The following is a 24,554-nucleotide window of genomic DNA, read 5'->3' as shown; positions in this document are numbered from 1 at the left end:
TAGTTCCTTAGGCTGAGCTCTAGAATTGTAGCCTAGAAATCTAGACGCACAATACATTTTGATGTGGTTCGTCAGGCTACTAGAATTGTCTAGAATGTTATGAATACACTTGCTACTCCATCCTAAAAATGACATCCGTATTTGTTGTTTGCAAAAGTAACTTTAAATCACTGGAAGGGTTCAATAAAACGCTCATAAAATTCCTTTTGCATGTTATGTAATGTTGAATTCACCACACATGCATATTCTGCTAAAAATATATGTCTGTGGTACTTAAACTCCATGCATACATTACATAATCAGATGTGCTCACGAGCAAGAAAACATCTGCTGGTGACAGGCAAGTATCTGTTAAAGAGCCAAGTACCGGTACATAAACTTCTTAAAATGTTTTTTCTTAAGACGTCCAATATCACTGACTTTCAATAACCCCCAAACTGTCTGTGACTAACTGAAAGCCTTACATTTCTCATATTAGACTAGTACTGTATATCTAAATAATAATAATAATAATGATAATAATAATAATAAAAAAACACTTACATGGCACAAAAAAGGGCATAGCAAATTATTTTATTACAGTAGTATACTGTTGTCATATTTTACAATTAAGAGCAAAAACATATTTCAACAAACACAGATTCTGTAAATGTACATTTCACTCTTCCCCTGCGGATGGAAGAACAATCTTGCTGGGATCGTAGTAGTTCTCCGTCATGATGGGCAACCCCTCAGCTTCCCTCTTCTTGACCCGTCTCTCAGCCTCCCTTCTGGCCCACTGCCTCATCCTGGTGAAAATGCACAAAATAAATAAATGTCATTTTAAGGGACAGCATGCAGCAATTTGCCAATGACTATTCCTCTATCCCTCCACCAAGAATATGTCTTCACCCCTTTCTGTTGGTTGGTCATCAGGATTAATCAAAAACTACTGGCCCAATTTTCATAAAACATGTTGGAAATGTGGGGTATGGGCGAGGTAAAGGACGAGTCCATTAAATTTGGCAGCAAATCAAGTCTTACTAGATGCCTAAATGACTATACCTTAACATTTTCGAAATGTGCTGCTACAGTCTAAATGGACGGTGACTTATTCTGGTGCATGCACCAGAAAGATAACTATTGAGGTGAGGTCATCCAGACTTCAATGCCGTTTATGACTAACATAAGAAGGCTACACCGGGAAACAGGTCTAATCACATCCGCTTGTCAAGCAATAACATTGATTCTGATAGATGCAGTGAAAACAACGACAGATGAGCTTATTTAGGTGTATAGGATATACTCAAATCAGTGTTGGGCCTAATGGTTGTAAAACATTATCTTCATATGTGTTTGCACAAAACAATAACATACTAACTACAAGACAGAGTTTAAAAGGCAGGTGAAGTATTACTAATATGCCGAAGCTCTTAATCGCTGTCAGAATCAATGTTACGGCTCAACAAGTGGATGTGACTAGACCTGTTTTTCAGTGTAGCCTTCTGACGTTCCGCATAAACCTCTTTCATGAAATCAAGAGATAAACAGAATTATTAGATGGTAAACCAAGGGCACCAGCAAAACAAACACAAGATGCTACTGGGGGAGAAATGGCATGGCCATAATTAGAGAAAACTTTCAGGCTAGTGATAGTACTGAAAATCTGGACACAATTGTTCCCAGATGCCAATCAAGATCATTCTTTTCTGCACTGAGGTTCTAAAATTATAAACAACAAAGAGGGTACATGTAATTTTGATGTATACCTCTAGATAAAATAATTACAACATTTTTATTTTAACCACTGTGCACATTTTAACTTGATAAATGTTTAGTCTGTCATTACATCTCTGGTCAGATAGCTTGAAGCAACAGTATTGTATATAACAATTTTACATAACAGCTTCAAAATCTTCATGGCACACTGACTCAAAACATAACAGAGACAATAGTGTCTCCACTATTGCCACCCGTGCCCAGAACGCCTGGTACTGCACTATTAAACTTTGGTGCATCAGCCCGGGCCAAAAAATTGACTCTTAAAGCAACATCAAAGCACTTTTCCTGTCGCACGCACGCTATTTGTTTATGCAGCACTGGCTTTGGAAATAACGATGTCTACAGACAAGGTAGAGTACGTTGCATGATTTTATGAAAGTATGATGTATTGTGACATCAGAAGCAAGTCAAATTTGTAGTTTCTTATGCCTCATTCCATCGAACTACAGATCCGCTACCCGATCTGGCAAACTTGCATAGTGCGGTTATAGCCGATAGAGGGTCGCGAAGCGAATGCAGAAGTGCCATTCACCCTGTTACGAGCTGATGAACCACTGAAACGATTTTGGAAACATTATTTTAAGGTACAAAAAAACTCTTTGGTGTTGCTTTAACACATACTTTTTCCCTTTCTGACAAGGGGTATACTTAGCCTGGACATCTAGATCCTGGAAATCTACTGCAGAAAGATTAAGGGTCTGGCCATGGCTAATGTAATGGCCCAACTCGAGGGGCGGCACCAAACATGCATTTGAAAATCTCACTGCACGCAATTGGATAACACTACAACCAATGTTTACTGACTGATTCCGGACTTCGACGCAATTGGATAACACTACGACCAATGTTTATTGACTGATTCCGGACTTTGACATTGCAGCGCTGTGGTCATCTGTTTAGCTCACCTCTGGCCCGCTTTTATCAGATACACCTATGTGATTGGTGCAGCTATATATAGAATATATAGCTATATTCACGGGCATAGATAATGAGCATCATTACTCATTGCCAGAGTGACTCACTTAGCAAATTCAAATTGTGCTTCCGCGAGAACTGTAATTCTGCCATAATGGGGCAATAAAGCAGCACAATGGAGATATGGTCTACAACTAGCAAGCTAACTACCTAAAAGACATACAAAACCTTGCAAATACCACACAGAGCCTTGTAGGCACTGTTCAAATTTTACTCGAACATACTAACTGGTGTCTTTTGGCGATACAGTCAGCAAGGTCATGCTGTGAAAAATTGTGTTTCGTTTAGGCAGTGTGTGCCTACCCAGAACACAGAACAGCATAGTAGTGCATATCCTGGGTGGCTGGTGGGAATATCATCATATGCATTTATCTGTCCTTCACATGACCATAAACCAGTGTTTCTCAAAGTGTGGACCGGGGACCACTGGTGGTCCGCAAGCTATCCCAAGTGGTCCGTGATTTTTTGTCATTGGTTAAGTGCTCCTTGGTCTGAAAAACTGGAAAGAAGAAATACTCTTTTCTGATTGGTTGGTGGGGTGGCTATTAATTCTGAATAACGAGATCTATGAAGTAGATCTGGTAAAAAAAAAAAAAGTTTAATCACAGTTCCATATCAATGCTTATGAATGGTAACTATAATAACCATAGTAGGACGACAGATGAGCCTGGAAGCAGGCTTTGCAACAATGGAATCCACTGTAAACAAACTACGGTAACTGTCCATGCTATCGCTGTTAGGGCCAAAGAAAGATGTACAACAAACTGAACAAGTCGGCTTCTTTTTAAACGGAACCGCTTGTTTCTTTTGCATGCTATAAGGCATGACTATTGCCTAAAGTGGCAACCGGGTGATAAGCGGGATAACGTAAATGTAAAATCAGGTTTATAGGCCAAGTATACTTGCGTATACAAGGAATTTGGTCTCTGCATTTATCCCATCCGTGAATTAGTGAACACACAAAGCACACTGCCTTTGAGGTGTCCTGTTATACGGAATTAATGGACTCGGCCGGAGGAAACTCTGAGTTCTTTGCCTCCCCCCTCGTCCATTAATTCCGTATAACAGGACACCTCGGTGGCTGTTATCTCCCTACCAGCCAATCAGTAAAGAGTATTTCTTCTCTCTGGGTGATAAATTACCATATACCATCAAAAATTAATTTGAAGATGATTCCCAATTAGACACCCTTTTACTGACCTGGTGTGGCTACAGGTTTGGACAAATAAAGTCAATTAAAAGCCTGGTCTCGTTTTATTAAAGTGTTTTTGGTTGTATAAACCCTCTTAAGCCACACCAGATCATCTGCTTGAGCTGGTTATATTCTGCTTAGATCACGCACACAAAAGTAAGAGTAGACGGCACTGTTTAATACACGCTTTTACTGCTGATGAAAAGCATGAAACCATGAGCATCAAAGTAGGCTGTGGTAAAATTCTTTCCAATTGACCAGCTTGGGAAAAAAAGGCAAAAGAAAGTGGTGGTAGTGACTCTCTACCTTTGTTGGCCATGAAGTCCAAATATGCATCCATTCCTTGATTACTTATACCGTGATCAATTCGATAGTATTTCCCCATCTTTGCTGAGAAACCGTTTTGTGTCAAAGAAATTAAAGGCCTGTCCCAAATATAAGCAGGTTCAGTTCAGTGATAGAAGTAAATAAATAAATTAAATAAAAGCTTACAGTAAAACCGGTATATGGTTATTTACAAACAGGCTGTCATAGCCTTGCATATGAACTGGAAGAGAGGGATTGGGAAGTTGTGGTGGCAACATATTTATGTATTGGAGGAGAGATTTCTAATCAACCCAGAAACATTATGATGAGGAACTACGCTACCTGAGGGTTAAAGAAAACTATGCAGTTTTGGCAATTTCTTTGCTGTTTTCTCACTTTTTGCTCACAGGTTTCTCTGCAGGGCTCCCCCTACAGCTTCAGAGTATGATTTACGACACTCCTCAAATCGGTCAGTCTGCCATTTTCCTCTTTCCCTGTTCCTCCGACAACGGTTCACTTGCTTTCTGCTTCTTTTCGCTGGCTCTGCCATGATGAATGTCTGAGAAACTCCATTGCTACCTTGTTCTAGCCGGTGCCTGGCGTGTATGTGTGTAGTGCAGTAAAGCAATTCGTTACATCGCGAGGCTGCAAGACTTTCTGTCTCTGAGGCCGCCAGCCCAAAGTTGTAAGGGTGGTTTTTCCGCTGACAGGCGCTAGGGGGAAGCGAGACGGCCACCATTCAACCCGAAAAAAATCCTACAACTTATTCCAATGACTTCAAAACTGTTCAGTTATGGTAAATTAAGCTAAAAAAAACCTGCATAGTTCGCCTTTAAATGCAACAATAAGTCTATGGTCAACACCACGGATAACCAACAACAACATCAGAACAGTCTTATCAATTTCATGCATGCATCCCTAACAATACATTTTACAACCTGTATGATTTGAGATGTATTATTATAATACCTTTCTGTGTTGATGAGTCATGGTGTGTTCGTGGGACATTTCTGAACCAATCTATTCAATGGTCATTTCTGGTAAAGATTTACTGTACATGATACATTACATGAAGTGATTCAAACATAAAGTCAACCAGGTTTGGAGTGGCATGTTTCTGCTGATATTCTGCTTGAGGATGAGTGAATCTCATTGACATTTATGTTAATACTTACCCATGGTCAGGTAGGTAATGGAGAAAGGTGCCGCCTATGACAATAGCGACAGAAACGCTGAAAAAGAAGGCCAGCTTCATGTTCCATGCATCTGCATGGGCATCACTTGAGAATCCATGGTAATCAGGATTCTACAGACAAGACAAGAGAGAAAATGTACACATTGAACCAAACATGGGCTACATAAGACAAAAATGTACTATAGCGTTGATTGCTGCCACTGAAGTGTAAGTGTAAGTATTCTTTACTTGAAGTGTCTTTCAAGTAAAGAATACATCGAAGATAACGTTAAATGCACAATGATCACCGAGTTGTTAACGTTAACGCATACTGTATCTTTCTATTACTAACTTTATCGTTAACCGGGGCAACAGGCCATGGAGCTCACGTTACCACTATAATGCTTTTATTAATTTCTGTCCAAGACTAATGAGCCAATACACAAGCTATGTACGTTTCAAATTGTTATTGTTAGACTAAAGTTAAGACGTAACGTAACGTTATATTACACTGTTTCGTTCACAAGGACTGAACATGTATCGTCAACTCGCAAGATAAATAAGTTACCTGTTCCTTTACCATTTCAGGGATATATTTGGTGACATGTTTTCGGTGCTGACAAGCATGTTTACGTTCCTGTTCTGAGCCATGCCAGTGGAGATCTGGAAATGGTACCAACTCACCTCCTCAAACGGGCTGACCTCTGCGTGTCCATGACTATCCTTGGCATGACCGTGCTGCAGATCAGCGACAGCGGTAGCACCTGCAGCACTCGATGGAGACGATTGAGACACAAAACGAGCACTGTACACCGGACCAAAGCGCATTCGAGACAAAGAAGGCAAAATCCGAGTCAAGCGTGAAGCCATCCTGAACTCCTCTTGAAGTCCACCACTGCCTTTCACAGCCGAATCTTCACCGTCACTTAGAATACTTCCGGTGTAACTTAGAACGTGAACTGGAAGTGAAAATGGGCTTCGTTTCCGATCTTTGCTGCCATCTATTGAAATAGTCTAGTATATCAACCTCAACAGGAGGCTTCTTTCTGTATTAACAGTAGCCTAGGCCTACTACACTTTAGTTAAACATTTTGTTCAATGACCATTATTTTTTCCAACTTTTACATGGTTTTCTATTGTGCTTTGCCTCATGAGGTGACCAGAGCCCGTCTAGCCCATAGGTCTAGCCTTATTAGACATTTTCTGAGGTGACTAGCCTATACATTTTGTGATTACAGTGAGGTGAACTAGCCTACACAGTAGCCTAACAGATTTTTTTTCAAGGCATTCAGAACATGTTTGATGATGGTGGAGATTATTGTCCAATGTTTATAACAACATCAATGGTATTAAATGGTTCATAGAGTGTGAATGTGGATAATACAGTGTAATTTGTGAATGTTAAACGTTGCAATTGGTATATAAACTCTTTTGGCAGGTCGATAAACTCCAACAAGAGTTGGATAAACTCTATTTCTGAAATTTCAGAGGTAGATAAACTGTTTACTTGCCTCCACTACATCCCTGGTTGTCACTGATGTGCAGAGTAAGAGTTCAGTAGCCTAGAGTGACAGTCGCAGGAAAGAAGCTCTAAACCTGTTAGTTGGGGTGCGAAGAGACCAACACTTCCCAGAGGGGAGTGGGGTGAACAGACTGGTCTTTGATGATGCTGTGCACCTTACACAAGCGCTTGCACTGGATGGCCTCGATGGAGGGGAGTGTGCGGGAGTGTGTGATGCGTTGAGCAGTTTTCACCACCCTGCTTTCCGGTCAGAGGCAGAGCAGAGCAGTTGCCACCATACTGTGGCACAGTTGGTGAGGATGCTCTCGATGGTGCAGCGGTATAGAAGTTCACTAGGATCTGAGGAGACAGGTGGACCCTCTTTTTAGTCTCCTTAGAAAGAACAGACGCAGGTGAGCTTTCTTGATCAGAGTAGAGGTGATGAGGGTCTAACAGAGGTCCTCAGAGATATGGAGACCCAGAAACTTGAAGCTGGTGACACGCTCCACCTCAGTCCCATTGAGGATGGGGGGTGCCAGCTTTTGACTTCCTGTAGTCCACGATGAGCTCTCGTCTTCTTTGTGTTGATAGCCAGGTTGTTGTTGGTGCTGAAAGAGGTGTGAATCAGAATCCTTCCTGTACATTTTTATTACAAAGCAGGATTACAAAGCAGCATCTTATAGTTTACGTAGAGCTATTAAAGATGCTAAGCGGCGCTATAGAGACAAAGTTGAAGCTGATTTCTTGGAGGGTGATCCAGCACGAGCGTGGAAAGGACTCCGAACCATCACTGGCTTTGAAAGAAAGTCCCCTCCTATGATGAATGTGAGTAAAGCCCTCCCTGATGAACTTAATGCTTTTTATGCTCGCTTTGACATGAAAAACACAGACTATCTTGCACTAGCTGCAGCATGTGAAGCAAATGAGGATGCACCTTTCTGTGTCTCTGAGGTCGATGTGAGCAATGCCTTTAGGAGGGTTAATTGTAGAAAAGCTGCTGGACCGGATGGAATTTCTAACAGGGTTTTGAAATCCTGCGCTGCTCAGTTAGCTCCTGTGTTCACTTATATCTTTAACACATCATTGGCTCAAGAGACAGTTCCTACTTGCCTCAAGCAGTCTGTTATTGTTCCAGTACCGAAAGTCCATCATGTCTGAATGACTACCGCCCAGTAGCCCTGACGTCTACAGTGATGAAGTGTTTTGAGAAGCTTGTGAAAAACATTATCTGCTCATCCCTCCCTGCCTCCTTCGACCCCCTCCAATTTGCTTACAGAGCCAACAGGTCTACAGAGGATGCCATCTCAAACCTCATGCACACCACCTTAACTCACCTGGAGGAGGGGAATGGGAATTATGTGAGGATGCTGTTCATTGACTTTAGTTCAGCATTCAACACGATAGTACATCTCACCTTGGTCACAAAGATGAAGGCCTTAGGACTGAACACCACCCTGTGTCACTGGATATTTGACTTCCTCACCAACCGTTCACAAGTGGTTAGAGTGGGGGGTCTGACATCTGACTCATTAACCATCAGCACTGTTGCTCCCCAAGGCTGTGTTTTGAGTCCACTGCTGTACAACATCTACACACATGACTGCAAAGCCAACAGTAGTCATACCTCCATCATCAAGTTTCCAGATGACACAGTGATCTTGGGCCTGATTAGTAACAACAATGAACAGCTCTACTTGGATCAGGTTGATGAGGTGGCACAGTGGTGTCAATCTAACAGCTTGACACTGAATATCACTAAAACCAAGGAAATGGTAGTAGATTACAGAAGGCAGCAGCAGAACTACAGTTACACCCCACTAATGATCAGCGGGCAACCTGTAGAGAGAGTCACAAGTTTTAAATACCTTGGTGTCCACATTACTGAAGACTTAACATGGACTGTTAACACTCAATATGTTCTGAAGAAGTCCAGACAACGACTCTACTTCCTTCGTCAGCTAAGGAAATTCAAAGTTTCTACATCCATCATGAAGGCCTTCTACACTTCAGCGGTTGAGAGTGTTCTAACTGGTAGCATCATCACCTGGTATGGGAACTCCACAGTTAGAGATTGTAGTACTCTGCAGAGAGTAGTGCGCTCAGCTGAACGTACTATAAGAACTCAACTCCCTGCTCTACAAGATATCTATTCCAGAAGAGTACTCCTAAGAGCCCAAAAGATTCTGAAGGACTCTTCTCATCCTAACAATGGATTATTCCTACCGCTGAAATCAAGAAGACGCCTATGTAGTCACAAAGCCAGAACTGAGAGACTCAGGAGAAGTTTTTATCCCCAGGCCATCCGAACTCTGAACTCACACTATACTGACTTTGCACACATTCACTCCTCAGCACTCTCAAACATTTCCCAACTCTGAACTCACACTATACTGACTTTGCACTCATTCACTCCTCAGCACTCATGACCCCCCCCCCACACACACACACACACCTACATGGCTTTTAGCACTTTCACATCCCTCTCCCTATGCTACAGACCTTTTATTTATTTTCTTATTTCATCACACGTCAAAACACACACACACACATATATCTGACTTTCTCCAACTTTTGCACATCTCCATAGAACTTTTTATTTATTATTTTTGATTTCTCCTCCATCAATCTACCCATGTCCTTGATTGCCTAGCCTTTCTTGTATCTCTGATCTATACATTCTGTAGATTAGATTTAGCATGACTTTCTAGACACCTCTGTGCCTCTTTGTCTATACTGGGTGGACAGAAATGAATGATGCTCACACATTACCACTGTCATTGAGTAGTGCTGCTCCAAGTACTCAGACAGTACTTTATTAGCATAACATTTGGCCAAGTACAAGGTAGGGCCGTTCTAATTAATGACCCTTCAGGAGGACCTGCCCCAAGACCACCCCTGTACATCTGTTCCATATTCATACAGAGCTAGAGGTCTTTCTAACAATAAGAAATAATCTAATTTTAAAACAAAGTATGCATATCAATACAAAAATAGTAGTATGTGAAATAATTGAACTGGGAATGCCACCAGCTTCTTCAGATAATGTAATTTTACGCAGACATAGAATTTGAAGCGACAATCCTTATGAAGAAAAAAAAAACAATTTAACCTTTTACTCACAGTTTTTATCAATTTACTTTATACAGATAATACTCTAGTAGCCTACGGTGGAGTAATCAACAATCCAACCATCGTGAAGTTTGGAAATCTTTCAATTACATAAAATACTCTCATTTAATCTTCAGTCAATAACTAACAACATTAACAATTGGTTTTTAAAGTCTTAATAAAACTGAGAAATCCACCCAAGGAAAGGAAATGAGAAAGCTCTTTACTCTCGATGGTTGTCGTGGTAGGAGACTCCAGCAAGGTAGTCAACTGAGGTATCCATCAAAGGAGTTCAAATACCTGCAGTACCTGTGTTGGTGGTCAAATGCATTGCAGCATCTGAAAGCAAATCTAAACAAAGACAGAGGGCATACACTTTTTTAAGACCTACAACAACAAAATTGATTTAGATATGAAAATGTGAGTGTTTGTGCCCAAGAACATTTGAGCTACCAAAATACAACAAATACTACCTGGGGTCCTTCTTGTGGTTGTCGTGGTAACTGATAATACCTGCTATGACACTGTTAGTGGGACATGCATATTGGGTTGTACTTGAATGCTTTTTTGCAGTTGATAGAAAAATGTCTGTTTTTATGGTGGTTGCTGTGGTAACTGCAAACGATATTGAATGGACATTTAATCTGTGAAATGGTAGATAGCTAAAGTAACACTAAAGTACAATAGAACACAGTTTACCAAGTAATCCCTGATATGCTCTGAAGGCTTGAGCAGTGAGCACCATCATAATCATTGGCATATCTTTTGGCTCTCTTGGATTCATCTAAAGAGGTCATTTCAGCTCTTCTGCTTTACATTTTTCATCTTCTCCATGTCCACTTTTTCTTCTGTGCTGGAGGCATACCTTGGCAGAGGTGGTTGCTGACGGACAAACAAGACATCGGCATTACAACTACTACTCAAGTAACAGATATCACAGGTTAAGCAGCAGGGCCGGAGTGGGGCCACTTTTCAGCCCGGGAGTTTCAGGCCCAAGACCGGCCCAATTTTTTCATAGTGGTGGAAATTGGATAAATGAATGTAGTTTTTATTAGTATGGTTCAACAAATGTGTAAAGGTTATATAATAATTCACTTCAACTGAGAAGTTAACAAAAAATATTCCACTATTCCACAAGTTAACAAAAACAGAAAGAAAGAAAGCCTTTGAAATGTAGCCTATCCCACGCTTCCACATATAGGCATATTGAACTAATGTTTAGGCTACATGCTTTTTTGCATGGGTAGGCTATATTGTTTGGTGATTTAGACTAGGATACTCCTTTACTACACCCTCTTCTGAGCAAACAAGGCATATAGGTTTATCATGTAGCATAATTGCACTTTCTTACATTAAATAACTTTAATTTATCCTCTCTACTTGTCCCTGTAGTCATGGCCTCCTCATCACTAATTTAGGGCTCATCATTTTCAATGGTCGACTGGTTGATCTGCTGTTCAGAGGCTACAATTTTTACTGCAAAGGCCTACACAGATCAACCTTCAGTTTTGTTAGAAAGTCTATGAATCGGATACAAAAGGCTATATTTTAAATAATTTAATATGTTGCTTACGAATAGCTTGACAACGCTACAACGTCCAATATGAGCCCAATAATTACATTGCTAATAATCATTGCCTATAGGATATCTCTCTTTACCAGTTGCCACTTTTGTCTGTAATCTGGAGGCTATGCACATTTAGCAGCATTCTACCTGGCCGTTTCAGTCCCTCCTGGCCTCTTTCTACCATCCATCCTTCCTGACACTTATGGCTACTGTAGGGCCCGCCCGGCTGAGAAAACTTTTTGGAAAAGACGGGCTATATGGACCAGTTGATGACAACTGACTGTTGCTGGTGGTTGCTATGCTGGTTGCTAGATTTTAACTGTGAATGTGGTTGCTAGGCTGTTACTAGGGTACTTGAAGTCGTTGCTAGGTTGTTGCTAGGGTGTCCATGGTGGCTACTATCAGAAATAAAGGAGTTACTACAGTGGTTTGCTAGTATAATCATCTTGGTTGCTATGGAAACTGACATAGATGCTTACTTTCAATGGTTGCTAAATTGGTTGCTAGGTAGGTGGCGGTTTAATATAGTAGGCTAGAGGCATAGTTGATGATAACTGACAGTTGGAATAGTTAAAAATTTAAATAGTTGGATAGTTTAAATGGTTAAATTATTTAATAGGGAATTATTGTAGTGGAGACTTTTATTTTGAAACAGCTGTGGGCAGATGAAACAGTTGGACAGGATCTGTAGTCTTAAGAGAGCCAGATTGTATGCTTAAAGCCTGAGACAGACAGTTGCTGGAGGTGGCCGGAACCATATGGCTCTGGCCGGAACACTTGGCATAGGATTCTAAGTGTGCTATTGTGATGCCATAATTGCCAATGTTAAGTCTATGGGGAACATTTTAATAGTTTTGAATTAATAGTTCAAAAAGTATAAAAGTTACAAATATGAAAAATACATTCCACACCTGTCCTAAGTAAGACCTATGTAACACAGTTTGAATGAAGTTTCTACATTAAACGGTTGAAGCCGCATTAGACGCGGAAAAAGCGTTAGAAGAAGAATAATAACTAGAAAAGCATTTCCTGAAGGAAATACAGTGCATGAAAATGCAAAAATATGATGTAAAATATCATACAGAGTAAAAACAAACTATATTGGTTGCTAAGTAGATGAGGTTTAATATAGTTGGAATGACTGAACAGTTAAATAGGTGGATAGTTTAAATGGTTAAATTATTTAGGTAGATAGTTGACGATAACTGACAGTTGGAATGGCTCTAATGTTTGCTAGCAGTTATGCTAACTATGTTAACAAAGATAATAATGTTAACAAAGTTACTATGCTAACTAGCATGCTAGCATGCTAACTATGCTAACCATGTTACTTAGCTAACTTAGCTAATTGTTTTTAGTAGTTTTGCTAAAAATGCTAACTAGCATGCTAACATGCTAGCGCTAGCATGCTAACTATGCTAACCATGTTACTTAGTTAACATAGCTAATCATTTTTAGCAGTTTTGCTAAAATTGATAACTAGCATGCTAACATGCTAGCATGCTAACTATGCTAACCATGTGACTTAGCTAACTTAGCTAATCATTTTAAGCAGTTTTGCTAAAAATGCTAACTAACATGCTAACATGCTAGCATGCTAACTATGCTAACCATATGACTTAGCTAACTTAGCTAATCATTTTAAGAGGTTTTGCTAAAAATGCTAACTAGCATGCTAACATGCTAGCATGCTAACTATGCTAACCATGTGACTCAGCTAACTTAGCTAATCATTTTAAGCAGTTTTGCTAAAAATGCTAACTAGCATGCTAACATGCTAGCATGCTAACTATGCTAACCATGTTACTTAGCTAACTTAGCTAACTAGCTACAGTGGGTAGGAGTCATAGTTGATGACAAGTAACAGTTACAATGGCTGAACAGTTAAAAAGTTCAGTAGTTTAAAGGGTTGAATTGTTTAACAGTGAAATATTGTAGTGAGGACTTTTATTTTGAAACAGTTTTTGGCAGAGGAAGCAGTTGAACAGGATGTGTAGTCTTAATAGGGCCAGTTTGTATGCTTAAAGCCTGAGACTGGCAGTTGGTCCAGGTGGCCCGAACACCTGCCATAGGATTCTAATTGCTTAACGGCTCTATTGTGATGTCATCAGCCCATGTTAAGTCTATGGGGAAATTTTGACTAGTTTTTAATTAATAGTTTAAAAAGTATAAAAGTTACAAAGTTGAAAAATACAAAGCCCACATGTCCTAAGTAAGACCTACGTAACATAGTTTGAATGAAGTTTCTACGTTAAACGGTTTAAGCTGCATTAACTGCGTTAGAAGAAGAAGAATAAGAAGAAGAACTAGAAAAGCATTTCCTGAAGGAAATACAGTGCATGAAAATGCAAAAATATGATGTAAAATATCATACAGAGTAAAAACAAACTATATTGGTTGCTAGGTAGATGAGGTTTAATATAGTTGGAATGACTGAACAGTTAAATAAGTGGATAGTTTAAATGGTTAAATTATTTAGGTAGATAATTGACGATAACTGACAGTTGGAATGGCCCTAATGTTTGCTAGCAGTTATGCTACTATGTTATCAAAGATAATAATGTTAACCAAGTTTTTTTTGCTAAAAATGCTAATTAGCATGCTAGCATGCTAACTATGGTAGCATGCTAACTATGTTACTTAGCTAACTTAGCTAATGATTTTTAATAGTTTTGCTAAAAATGCTAACTAGCTTGCTAACACGCTAGCATGCTAACTATGCTAACCACGTTACTTAGCTAACTTAGCAAATCATTTTTAACAGTTTTGCTAAAAATGCTAACTAGCATGCTAACACGCTAGCATGCTAACTATGCTAACCACGTTACTTAGCTAACTTAGCTAATCATTTTTAGCAGTTTTGCTAAAAATGCTAACTAGCATGCTAACATGCTAGCATGCTAACTATGCTAACCATGTGACTTAGCTAACTTAGCTAATCATTTTAAGCAGTTTTGCTAAAAATGCTAATTATCATGCTAACTATGCTAGCATGCTAACTATGCTAACCATGCTACTTAGCTAACTTAGCTAACTAGCTACAGTGGGTAGGACTCATAGTTGATGACAAGTAACAGTTACAATGGCTGAACAGTTAAAAAGTTCAGTAGTTTAAAGGGTTAAATTGTTTAACAGTAAAATATTATAGTGAGGACTTTTATTTTGAAACAGTTTTTGGCAGAGGAAGCAGTTGAACAGGATGTGTAGTCTTAATAGGGCCAGTTTGTATGCTTAAAGCCTGAGACTGGCAGTTGGTCCAGGTGGCCCGAACACCTGCCATAGGATTCTAATTGCTTAACGGCTCTATTGTGATGTCATCAGCCCATGTTAAGTCTATGGGGAAATTTTGACTAGTTTTTAATTAATAGTTTAAAAAGTATAAAAGTTACAAAGATGAAAAATACAAAGCCCACATGTCATAAGTAAGACCTACGTAACATAGTTTGAATGAAGTTTCTACGTTAAACGGTTGAAGCTGCATTAAGTGCGTTAGAAGAAGAATAATAATAAGAAGAAGCCTAGGAAGAACAGTACAGTGCATTTTCATGCACTGTAAAAAGCCTTGGAAGAACAGTACAGTGCATTTTCATGCACTGTAACTAGAAAAGCATTTCCTGAAGGAAATATAGTGCATGAAAATGCAAAAATATGATGTAAAATATCATACACAGTAAAAACAAACTATTGGTTGCTAGGTAGATGAGGTTTAATATAGTTGGAATGACTGAACAGTTAAATAAGTGGATAGTTTAAATGGTTCAATTATTTAGGTAGATAGTTGACGATAACTGACACTTGGAATGGCTCTAATGTTTGCTAGCAGTTATGCTAACTATGTTAACAAAGATAATAATGTTAACCAAGTTACTATGCTAACTAGCATGCTAACAATGTTAAAATGTTAAGTATGCTAACCATGTGACTTAGCTAACTTAGCTCATCATTTTTAGTAGTTATGCTAACTAGCATGCTAACTATGCTAATCATGTTACTTAGCTAACTTAGTTAATCATTTTAGCAGGTATGCTAACTATGCTAACTAGCATGCTAACATGCTAACTATGCTAACCATGTTACTTAGCTGACTTAGCTAATCATTTTAAGCAGTTTTGCTAAAAATGCTAACTAGCATGCTAACATATTAGCATGCTAACTATGCTAACCATATGACTTAGCTAACTTAGCTAATCATTTTAAGCAGTTTTGCTAAAAATGCTAACTAGCATGCTAACATGCTAGCATGCTAACTATGCTAACCATGTGACTTAGCTAACTTAGCTAACTAGCTACAGTGGGTAGGAGTCATAGTTGATGACAAGTAACAGTTACAATGGCTGAACAGTTAAAAAGTTCAGTAGTTTAAAGGGTTAAATTGTTTAACAGTGAAATATTGTAGTGAGGACTTTTATTTTGAAACAGCTTTTGGCAGAGGAAGCAGTTGAACAGGATGTGTAGTCTTAATAGGGCCAGTTTGTATGCTTAAAGCCTGAGACTGGCAGTTGGTCCAGGTGGCCCGAACACCTGCCATAGGATTCTAATTGCTTAACGGCTCTATTGTGATGTCATCAGCCCATGTTAAGTCTATGGGGAAATTTTGACTAGTTTTTAATTAATAGTTTAAAAAGTATAAAAGTTACAAAGTTGAAAAATACAAAGCCCACATGTCCTAAGTAAGACCTACGCAACATAGTTTGAATGAAGTTTCTACGTTAAACGGTTTAAGCTGCATTAACTGCGTTAGAAGAAGAAGAAGAAGAAGAAGAAGAAAAAGCCTTGGAATAACAGTACAGTGCATTTTCATGCACTGTAATAAAATGCCTTGGAAGAACAGTACAGTGCATTTTCATGCACTGTAACTAGAAAAGCATTTCCTGAAGGAAATACAGTGCATGAAAATGCAAAAATATGATGTAAAATATCATACAGAGTAAAAACAAACTATATTGGTTGCTAGGTAGATGAGGTTTAATATAGTTGGAATGACTGAACAGTTAAATAAGTGGATAGTTTAAATGGTTAAATTATTTAGGTAGATAGTTGACGATAACTGACACTTGGAATGGCTCTAATGTTTGCTAGCAGTTATGCTAACTATGTTAACAAAGATAATAATGTTAACCAAGTTACAATGCTAACTAGTATGCTAACCATGTGACTTAGCTAACTTAGCTAATCATTTTTAGCAGTTATGCTAACTAGCATGCTAACTATGCTAACCATGTTACTTAGCTGACTTAGCTAATCATTTTAAGGAGTTTTGCTAAAAATGCTAAGTAGCATGCTAACATGCTAGCATGCTAACTATGCTAACCATGTGACTTAGCTAACTTAGCTAATCATTTTAAGCAGTTTTGTTTAAAATGCTAACTAGCATGCTAACATGCTAGCATGCTAACTATGCTAACCATGTGACTTAGCTAACTTAGCTAATCATTTTTAGCAGTTTTGCTAAAAATGCTAACTAGCATGCTAACAATGCTAACCATCTGACTTAGCTAACTTAGCTAACTAGCTACAGTGGGTAGGAGTCATAGTTGATGACAAGTAACAGTTACAATGGCTGAACAGTTAAAAAGTTCAGTAGTTTAAAGGGTTAAATTGTTTAACAGTGAAATATTGTAGTGAGGACTTTTATTTTGAAACAGTTTTTGGCAGAGGAAGCAGTTGAACAGGATGTGTAGTCTTAATAGGGCCAGTTTGTATGCTTAAAGCCTGAGACTGGCAGTTGATGCAGGTGGCCGGAACACCTGCCATAGGATTCTAATTGCTTAACGGCTCTATTGTGATGTCATCAGCCCATGTTAAGTCTATGGGGAAATTTTGATTAGTTTTTAATTAATAGTTTAAAAAGTATAAAAGTTACAAAGATGAAAAATACATAGCACCCATGTCCTAAGTAAGACCTACGTAACATAGTTTGAATGAAGTTTCTATGTTAAACGGTTGAAGCTGCATTAAGTGCGTTAGAAGAAGAATAACTAGAAAAGCATTTCCTGAAGGAAATACAGTGCATGAAAATGCAAAAACATGATGTAAAATATCATACAGAGTAAAAACAAACTATATTGGTTGCTAGGTAGATGAGGTTTAATATAGTTGGAATGACTGAACAGTTAAATAGGTGGATAGTTTATATAGGTAAATGATTTACTTGGTAGATAAGGTTTAATATAGGTGGAATGATTGAACGGTTAAATAAGTGGATACTTTAAATGGTTAAATTATTTAGGTAGATAGTTGACGATAACTGACACTTGGAATGGCTCTAATGTTTGCTAGCAGTTATGCTAACTATGTTAACAAAGATAATAATGTTAACCAAGTTACTATGCTATCTAGCATGCTAACAATGTTAAAATGCTAAGTATGGTAACCATGTTACTTAGCTGACTTAGCTCATCATTTTAAGCAGTTTTGCTAAAAATGCTAACTAGCATGCTAACCATGTGACTTAGCTAACTTAGCTAATCATTTTAAGCAGTTTTGCTAAAAATGCTAATTAACATGTTAACTATGCTAACCATGTTACTTAGCTAACTTAGCTAATCATTTTAAGCAGTTTTGCTAAAAATGCTAACTAGCATGCTAACATGCTAGCATGCTAACTATGCTAACCATGTGACTTAGCTAACTTAGCTAATCATTTTTAACAGTTTTGCTAAAAATGCTAATTAGCATGCTAACATGCTAACTATGCTAACCATGTTACTTAGCTAACTTAGCTAACTAGCTACAGTGGGTAGGAGTCATAGTTGATGACAAGTAACAGTTACAATGGCTGAACAGTTAAAAAGTTCAGTAGTTTAAAGGGTTAAATTGTTTAACAGTGAAATATTGTAGTGAGGACTTTTATTTTGAAACAGTTTTTGGCAGAGGAAGCAGTTGAACAGGATGTGTAGTCTTAATAGGGCCAGTTTGTATGCTTAAAGCCTGAGACTGGCAGTTGGTCCAGGTGGCCCGAACACCTGCCATAGGATTCTAATTGCTTAACGGCTCTATTGTGATGTCATCAGCCCATGTTAAGTCTATGGGGAAATTTTGACTAGTTTTTAATTAATAGTTTAAAAAGTATAAAAGTTACAAAGCTGAAAAATACATAGCACCCATGTCCCAAGTAAGACCTACGTAACATAGTTTGAATGAAGTTTCTACGTTAAACGGTTGAAGCTGCATTAAATGCGTTAGAAGAAGAAGAAGAATAAGAAGCCTAGGAAGAACAGTACAGTGCATTTTCATGCACTGTAATAAGAACTAGAAAAGCATTTCCTGAAGGAAATACAGTGCATGAAAATGCAAAAAAATATGATGTAAAATATCATACAGCATGCTAACTATGCTAACCATGTGACTTAGCTAACTTAGCTAATCATTTTTAAGAGTTTTGGTAAAAATGCTAACTAGCATGCTAACATGCTAGCATGCTAACTATGATAACCACGTTACTTAGCTAATCATTTTAAGCAGTTTTGCTAAAAATGCTAACTAACATGCTAACTATGCTAACCATGTGACTTAGCTAACTTAGCTAATCATTTTAAGCAGTTTTGCTGAAAATACTAACTAGCATGCTAACATGCTAGCATGCTAACTATGCTAACCATGTTACTTAGCTAACTTAGCTAATCATTTTTAAGAGTTTTGGTAAAAATGCTAACTAGCATGCTAACTATGCTAACCACGTTACTTAGCTAACTTAGCTAATCATTTTTAGCAGTTTTGTTAAAAATGCTAACTAGCATGCTAACTATGCTAACCACGTGACTTAGCTAACTTAGCTATACAGTGGGTAGGAATCATAGTTGATGACAAGTAACAGTTACAATGGCTGAACAGTTAAAAAGTTCAGTAGTTTAAAGGGTTGAATTGTTTAACAGTGAAATATTGTAGTGAGGACTTTTATTTTGAAACAGTTTTTGGCAGAGGAAGCAGTTGAACAGGATGTGTAGTCTTAATAGGGCCAGTTTGTATGCTTAAAGCCTGAGACTGGCAGTTGATCCAGGTGGCCCGAACACCTGCCATAGGATTCTAATTGCTTAATGGCCGTATTGTGATGTCATAATCATAATGTTAAGTCAATGGGGAAATTTTGCTTAGTTTTTAATTAATAGTTTAAAAAGTATAAAAGTTACAAAGCTGAAAAATACATAGCACCCATGTCCTAAGTAAGACCTACGTAACATAGTTTGAATGAAGTTTCTACGTTAAACGGTTGAAGCTGCATTAAGTGCGTTAGAAGAAGAAGAAGAATAAGAACTAGAAAAGCATTTCCTGAAGGAAATACAGTGCATGAAAATGCAAAAATATGATGTAAAATATCATATAGAGTAAAAACAAACTATATTGGTTGCTAGGTAGATGAGGTTTAATATAGTTGGAATGACTAAACAGTTAAATAAGTGGATAGTTTAAATGGTTAAATTATTTAGGTAGATAGTTGACGATAACTGACACTTGGAATGGCTCTAATGTTTGCTAGCAGTTATGTTAACTATGTTAACAAAGATAATAATGTTAACCAAGTTACTATGCTAACTAGCATGCTAACATGCTATCATGCTAACTATGCTAACCATGTTACTTAGCTAACTTAGCTAATCGTTTTTAGCAGTTTTGATAAAAATGCTAACTAGCATGCTAACATGCTAACTATGCTAACCACGTTACTTAGTTAACTTAGCTAATTATTTTTAGCAGTTCTGTTAAAAATGCTAATCAGCATGCTAACATGCTAGCATGCTAACTATGTTAACCACGTTACTTAGCTGACTTAGCTAATTGTTTTTAGCAGTTTTGTTAAAAATGTTAATTAGCATGCTAACATGCTAGCATGCTAACTATGCTAACCGTGTTACTTAGCTAACTTAGCTAATCATTTTAAGCAGTTTTGCTAAAAATGCTAACTAGCATGCTAACATGCTAGCATGCTAACTATGCTAACCATGTTACTTAGCTAACTTAGCTATTCATTTTTAGCAGTTTTGCTAAAAATGCTAATTAGCATGCTAACATGCTAACTATGCTAACCATGCTACTTAGCTAACTAGCTACAGTGGGTAGGAGTCATAGTTGATGATAAGTAACAGTTACAATGGCTGAACAGTTAAAAGGTTCAGTAGTTTAAAGGGTTAAATTGTTTAACAGTGAAATATTGTAGTGAGGACTTTTATTTTGAAACCGTTTTTGGGAGAGGAAGCAGTTGAACAGGATGTGTAGTCTTAATAGGGCCAGTTTGTATGCTTAAAGCCTAAGACTGGCAGTTGATCCAGGTGGCCCGAACACCTGCCACAGGATTCTAATTGCTTAACGGCTCTATTGTGATGTCATCAGCCCATGTTAAGTCTATGGGGAAATTTTGATTAGTTTTTAATTAATAGTTTAAAAAGTATAAAAGTTACAAAGATGAAAAATACATAGCACCCATGTCCTAAGTAAGACCTACGTAACATAGTTTGAATGAAGTTTCTACGTTAAACGGTTGAAGCTGCATTAAGTGCGTTAGAAGAAGAATAATAACTAGAAAAGCATTTCCTGAAGGAAATACAGTGCATGAAAATGCAAAAAATATGATGTCAAATATCATACAGAGTAAAAACAAACTATATTGGTTGCTAGGTAGATGAGGTTTAATATAGTTGGCATGACTGAACAGTTAAATAGGTGGATAGTTTATATAGGTAAATGATTTACTTGGTAGATAAGGTTTAATATAGTTGGAATGATTGAACGGTTAAATAAGTGGATAGTTTAAATGGTTAAATTATTTAGGTAGATAGTTGACGATAACTGACACTTGGAATGGCTCTAATGTTTGCTAGCAGTTATGCTAACTATGTTAACAAAGATAATAATGTTAACCAAGTTACTATGCTAACTAGCATGCTAACAATGTTAAAATGCTAAGTATGCTAACCATGTGACTTAGCTAATTATTTTAGTAGTTATGCTAACTAACATGCTAACACGCTAACTATGTTAACCATGTTACTTAGCTAACTTAGTTAATCGTTTTTAGCAGTTATGCTAACTATGCTAACTAACATGCTAACTATGCTAACCATGTTACTTAGCTGACTTAGCTAATCATTTTAAGCAGTTTTGCTAAAAATGCTAACTAGCATGCTAACATGCTAGCATGCTAACTATGCTAACCACGTTACTTAGCTAACTTAGCTAATCGTTTTTAGCAGTTTTACTAAAAATGCTAACTAGCATGCTAACATGCTAGCATGCTAACTAAGCTAAGTTAGCTAAGTCACATGGTTAGCAAATCATTTTTAGCAGTTTTGCTAAAAATGCTAGCTAACATGCTAACTATGCTAACCATGTGACTTAGCTAACTTAGCTAATCATTTTAAGCAGTTTTGCTAAAAATGCTAACTAGCATGCTAACATGCTAGCATGCTAACTATGCTAACCATGTGACTTAGCTAACTTAGCTAATCATTTTAAGCAGTTTTGCTAAAAAATGCTAACTAGCATGCTAACATGCTAACATGCTAACTATGCTAACCATGTGACTTAGCTAATCATTTTTAGCAGTTTTGCTAAAAATGCTAACTAGCTTGCTAACATGCTAGCATGCTAACCATGTGACTTAGCTAACTTAGCTAATCATTTTAAGCAGTTTTGCTAAAAATGCTAACTAACATGCTAACATGCTAGCATGCTAACCATGTTACTTAGCTAACTTAGCTAACTAGCTACAGTGGGTAGGAGTCATAGTTGATGATAAGTAACAGTTACAATGGCTGAACAGTTAAAAAGTTCAGTAGTTTAAAGGGTTAAATTGTTTAACAGTGAAATATTGTAGTGAGGACTTTTATTTTGAAACAGTTTTAGGCAGAGGAAGCAGTTGAACAGGATGTGTAGTCTTAATAGGGCCAGTTTGTATGCTTAAAGCCTGAGACTGGCAGTTGGTCCAGGTGGCCCGAACACCTGCCATAGGATTCTAATTGCTTAACGGCTCTATTGTGATGTCATCAGCCCATGTTAAGTCTATGGGGAAATTTTGAACAGTTTTTAATTAATAGTTTAAAAAGTATAAAAGTTACAAAGCTGAAAAATACATAGCACCCATGTCCTAAGTAAGACCTACGTAACATAGTTTGAATGAAGTTTCTACGTTAAACGGTTGAAGCTGCATTAAGTGCGTTAGAAGAAGAATAATAATAAAATGCCTTGGAAGAACAGTACAGTGCATTTTCATGCACTGTAATAAAATGCCTTGGAAGAACAGTACAGTGCATTTTCATGCACTGTAATAAGAAGCCTAGGAAGAACAGTACAGTGCATTTTCATGCACTGTAATAAGAAGCCTAGGAAGAACAGTACAGTGCATTTTCATGCACTGTAATAAGAACTAGAAAAGCATTTCCTGAAGGAAATACAGTGCATGAAAATGCAAAAATATGATGTAAAATATCATACAGAGTAAAAACAAACTATATTGGTTGCTAAGTAGATGAGGTTTAATATAGTTGGAATGACTGAACAGTTAAATAGGTGGATAGTTTAAATGGTTAAATTATTTAGGTAGATAGTTGACGATAACTGACACTTGGAATGGCTCTAATGTTTGCTAGTAGTTATGCTAACTATGTTAACAAAGATAATAATGTTAACCAAGTTACTATGCTAACTAACATGCTAAAATGCTAACATGCTAACCATGTGACTTAGCTAACTTAGCTAATCATTTTAAGCAGTTTTGCTAAAAATGCTAACTAACATGCTAATATGATAGCATGCTAACTATGCTAACCATATGACTTAGCTAACTTAGCTAATCATTTTAAGCAGTTTTGCTAAAAATGCTAACTAGCATGCTAACATGCTAGCATGCTAACTATGCTAACCATATGACTTAGCTAACTTAGCTAATCATTTTTAGCAGTTTTGCTAAAAATGCTAACTAGCATGCTAACATGCTAGCATGCTAACTATGCTAACCATGTTACTTAGCTAACTTAGCTAACTAGCTACAGTGGGTAGGAATCATAGTTGATGACAAGTAACAGTTACAATGGCTGAACAGTTAAAAAGTTCAGTAGTTTAAAGGGTTGAATTGTTTAACAGTGAAATATTGTAGTGAGGACTTTTATTTTGAAACAGTTTTTGGCAGAGGAAGCAGTTGAACAGGATGTGTAGTCTTAATAGGGCCAGTTTGTATGCTTAAAGCCTGAGACTGGCAGTTGATGCAGGTGGCCCGAACACCTGCCATAGGATTCTAATTGCTTAACGGCTCTATTGTGATGTCATCAGCCCATGTTAAGTCTATGGGGACATTTTGACTAGTTTTTAATTAATAGTTTAAAAAGTATAAAAGTTACAAAGCTGAAAAATACATAGCACCCATGTCCCAAGTAAGACCTACGTAACATAGTTTGAATGAAGTTTCTACGTTAAACGGTTGAAGCTGCATTAAATGCGTTAGAAGAAGAAGAAGAATAAGAAGCCTAGGAAGAACAGTACAGTGCATTTTCATGCACTGTAATAAGAAGAAGCCTAGGAAGAACAGTACAGTGCATTTTCATGCACTGTAATAAGAAGAAGCCTAGGAAGAACAGTACAGTGCATTTTCATGCACTGTAATAAGAAGCCTAGGAAGAACAGTACAGTGCATTTTCATGCACTGTAATAAGAAGAAGCCTAGGAAGAACAGTACAGTGCATTTTCATGCACTGTAATAAGAAGCCTAGGAAGAACAGTACAGTGCATTTTCATGCACTGTAATAAGAAGCCTAGGAAGAACAGTACAGTGCATTTTCATGCACTGTAATAAGAAGAAGAAGCCTAGGAAGAACAGTACAGTGCATTTTCATGCACTGTAATAATAAAATGCCTTGGAATAACAGTACAGTGCATTTTCATGCACTGTAATAAAATGCCTTGGAATAACAGTACAGTGCATTTTCATGCACTGTAATAAGAAGCCTAGGAAGAACAGTACAGTGCATTTTCATGCACTGTA

At 37.6% G+C, this 24,554-nt stretch overlaps 1 protein-coding gene and 1 long non-coding RNA gene across 2 annotated transcripts; both read right to left on the bottom strand.

Annotated features, from left to right (window-relative positions):
• Positions 1-554: 554 nt before the first annotated feature.
• ndufb11 (NADH:ubiquinone oxidoreductase subunit B11) lies at positions 555-6,349 on the bottom strand. Its single transcript, XM_042096837.1, has 3 exons — positions 6,093-6,349; positions 5,410-5,540; positions 555-788 (listed from the first exon to the last, which is right to left on the bottom strand). The coding sequence occupies exons 1-3, from the start codon at positions 6,276-6,278 to the stop codon at positions 659-661; spliced, it is 447 nt and encodes a 148-aa protein (XP_041952771.1). The 5' UTR covers positions 6,279-6,349; the 3' UTR covers positions 555-658.
• Positions 6,350-9,939: 3,590 nt separating this feature from the next.
• Positions 9,940-10,887, bottom strand: LOC121712819. The gene is made up of 3 exons (XR_006032654.1): positions 10,717-10,887; positions 10,491-10,632; positions 9,940-10,368 (listed from the first exon to the last, which is right to left on the bottom strand). It is a non-coding gene; the product is annotated as an uncharacterized LOC121712819 (long non-coding RNA).
• Between the last annotated feature and the right edge of the window lie 13,667 nt (positions 10,888-24,554).

Source organism: Alosa sapidissima, chromosome 7, assembly GCF_018492685.1.
Source record: "Alosa sapidissima isolate fAloSap1 chromosome 7, fAloSap1.pri, whole genome shotgun sequence".
NCBI classification, from domain to species: domain Eukaryota; kingdom Metazoa; phylum Chordata; class Actinopteri; order Clupeiformes; family Clupeidae; genus Alosa; species Alosa sapidissima.
This window is presented reverse-complemented; position numbering and strand designations above follow the sequence as displayed.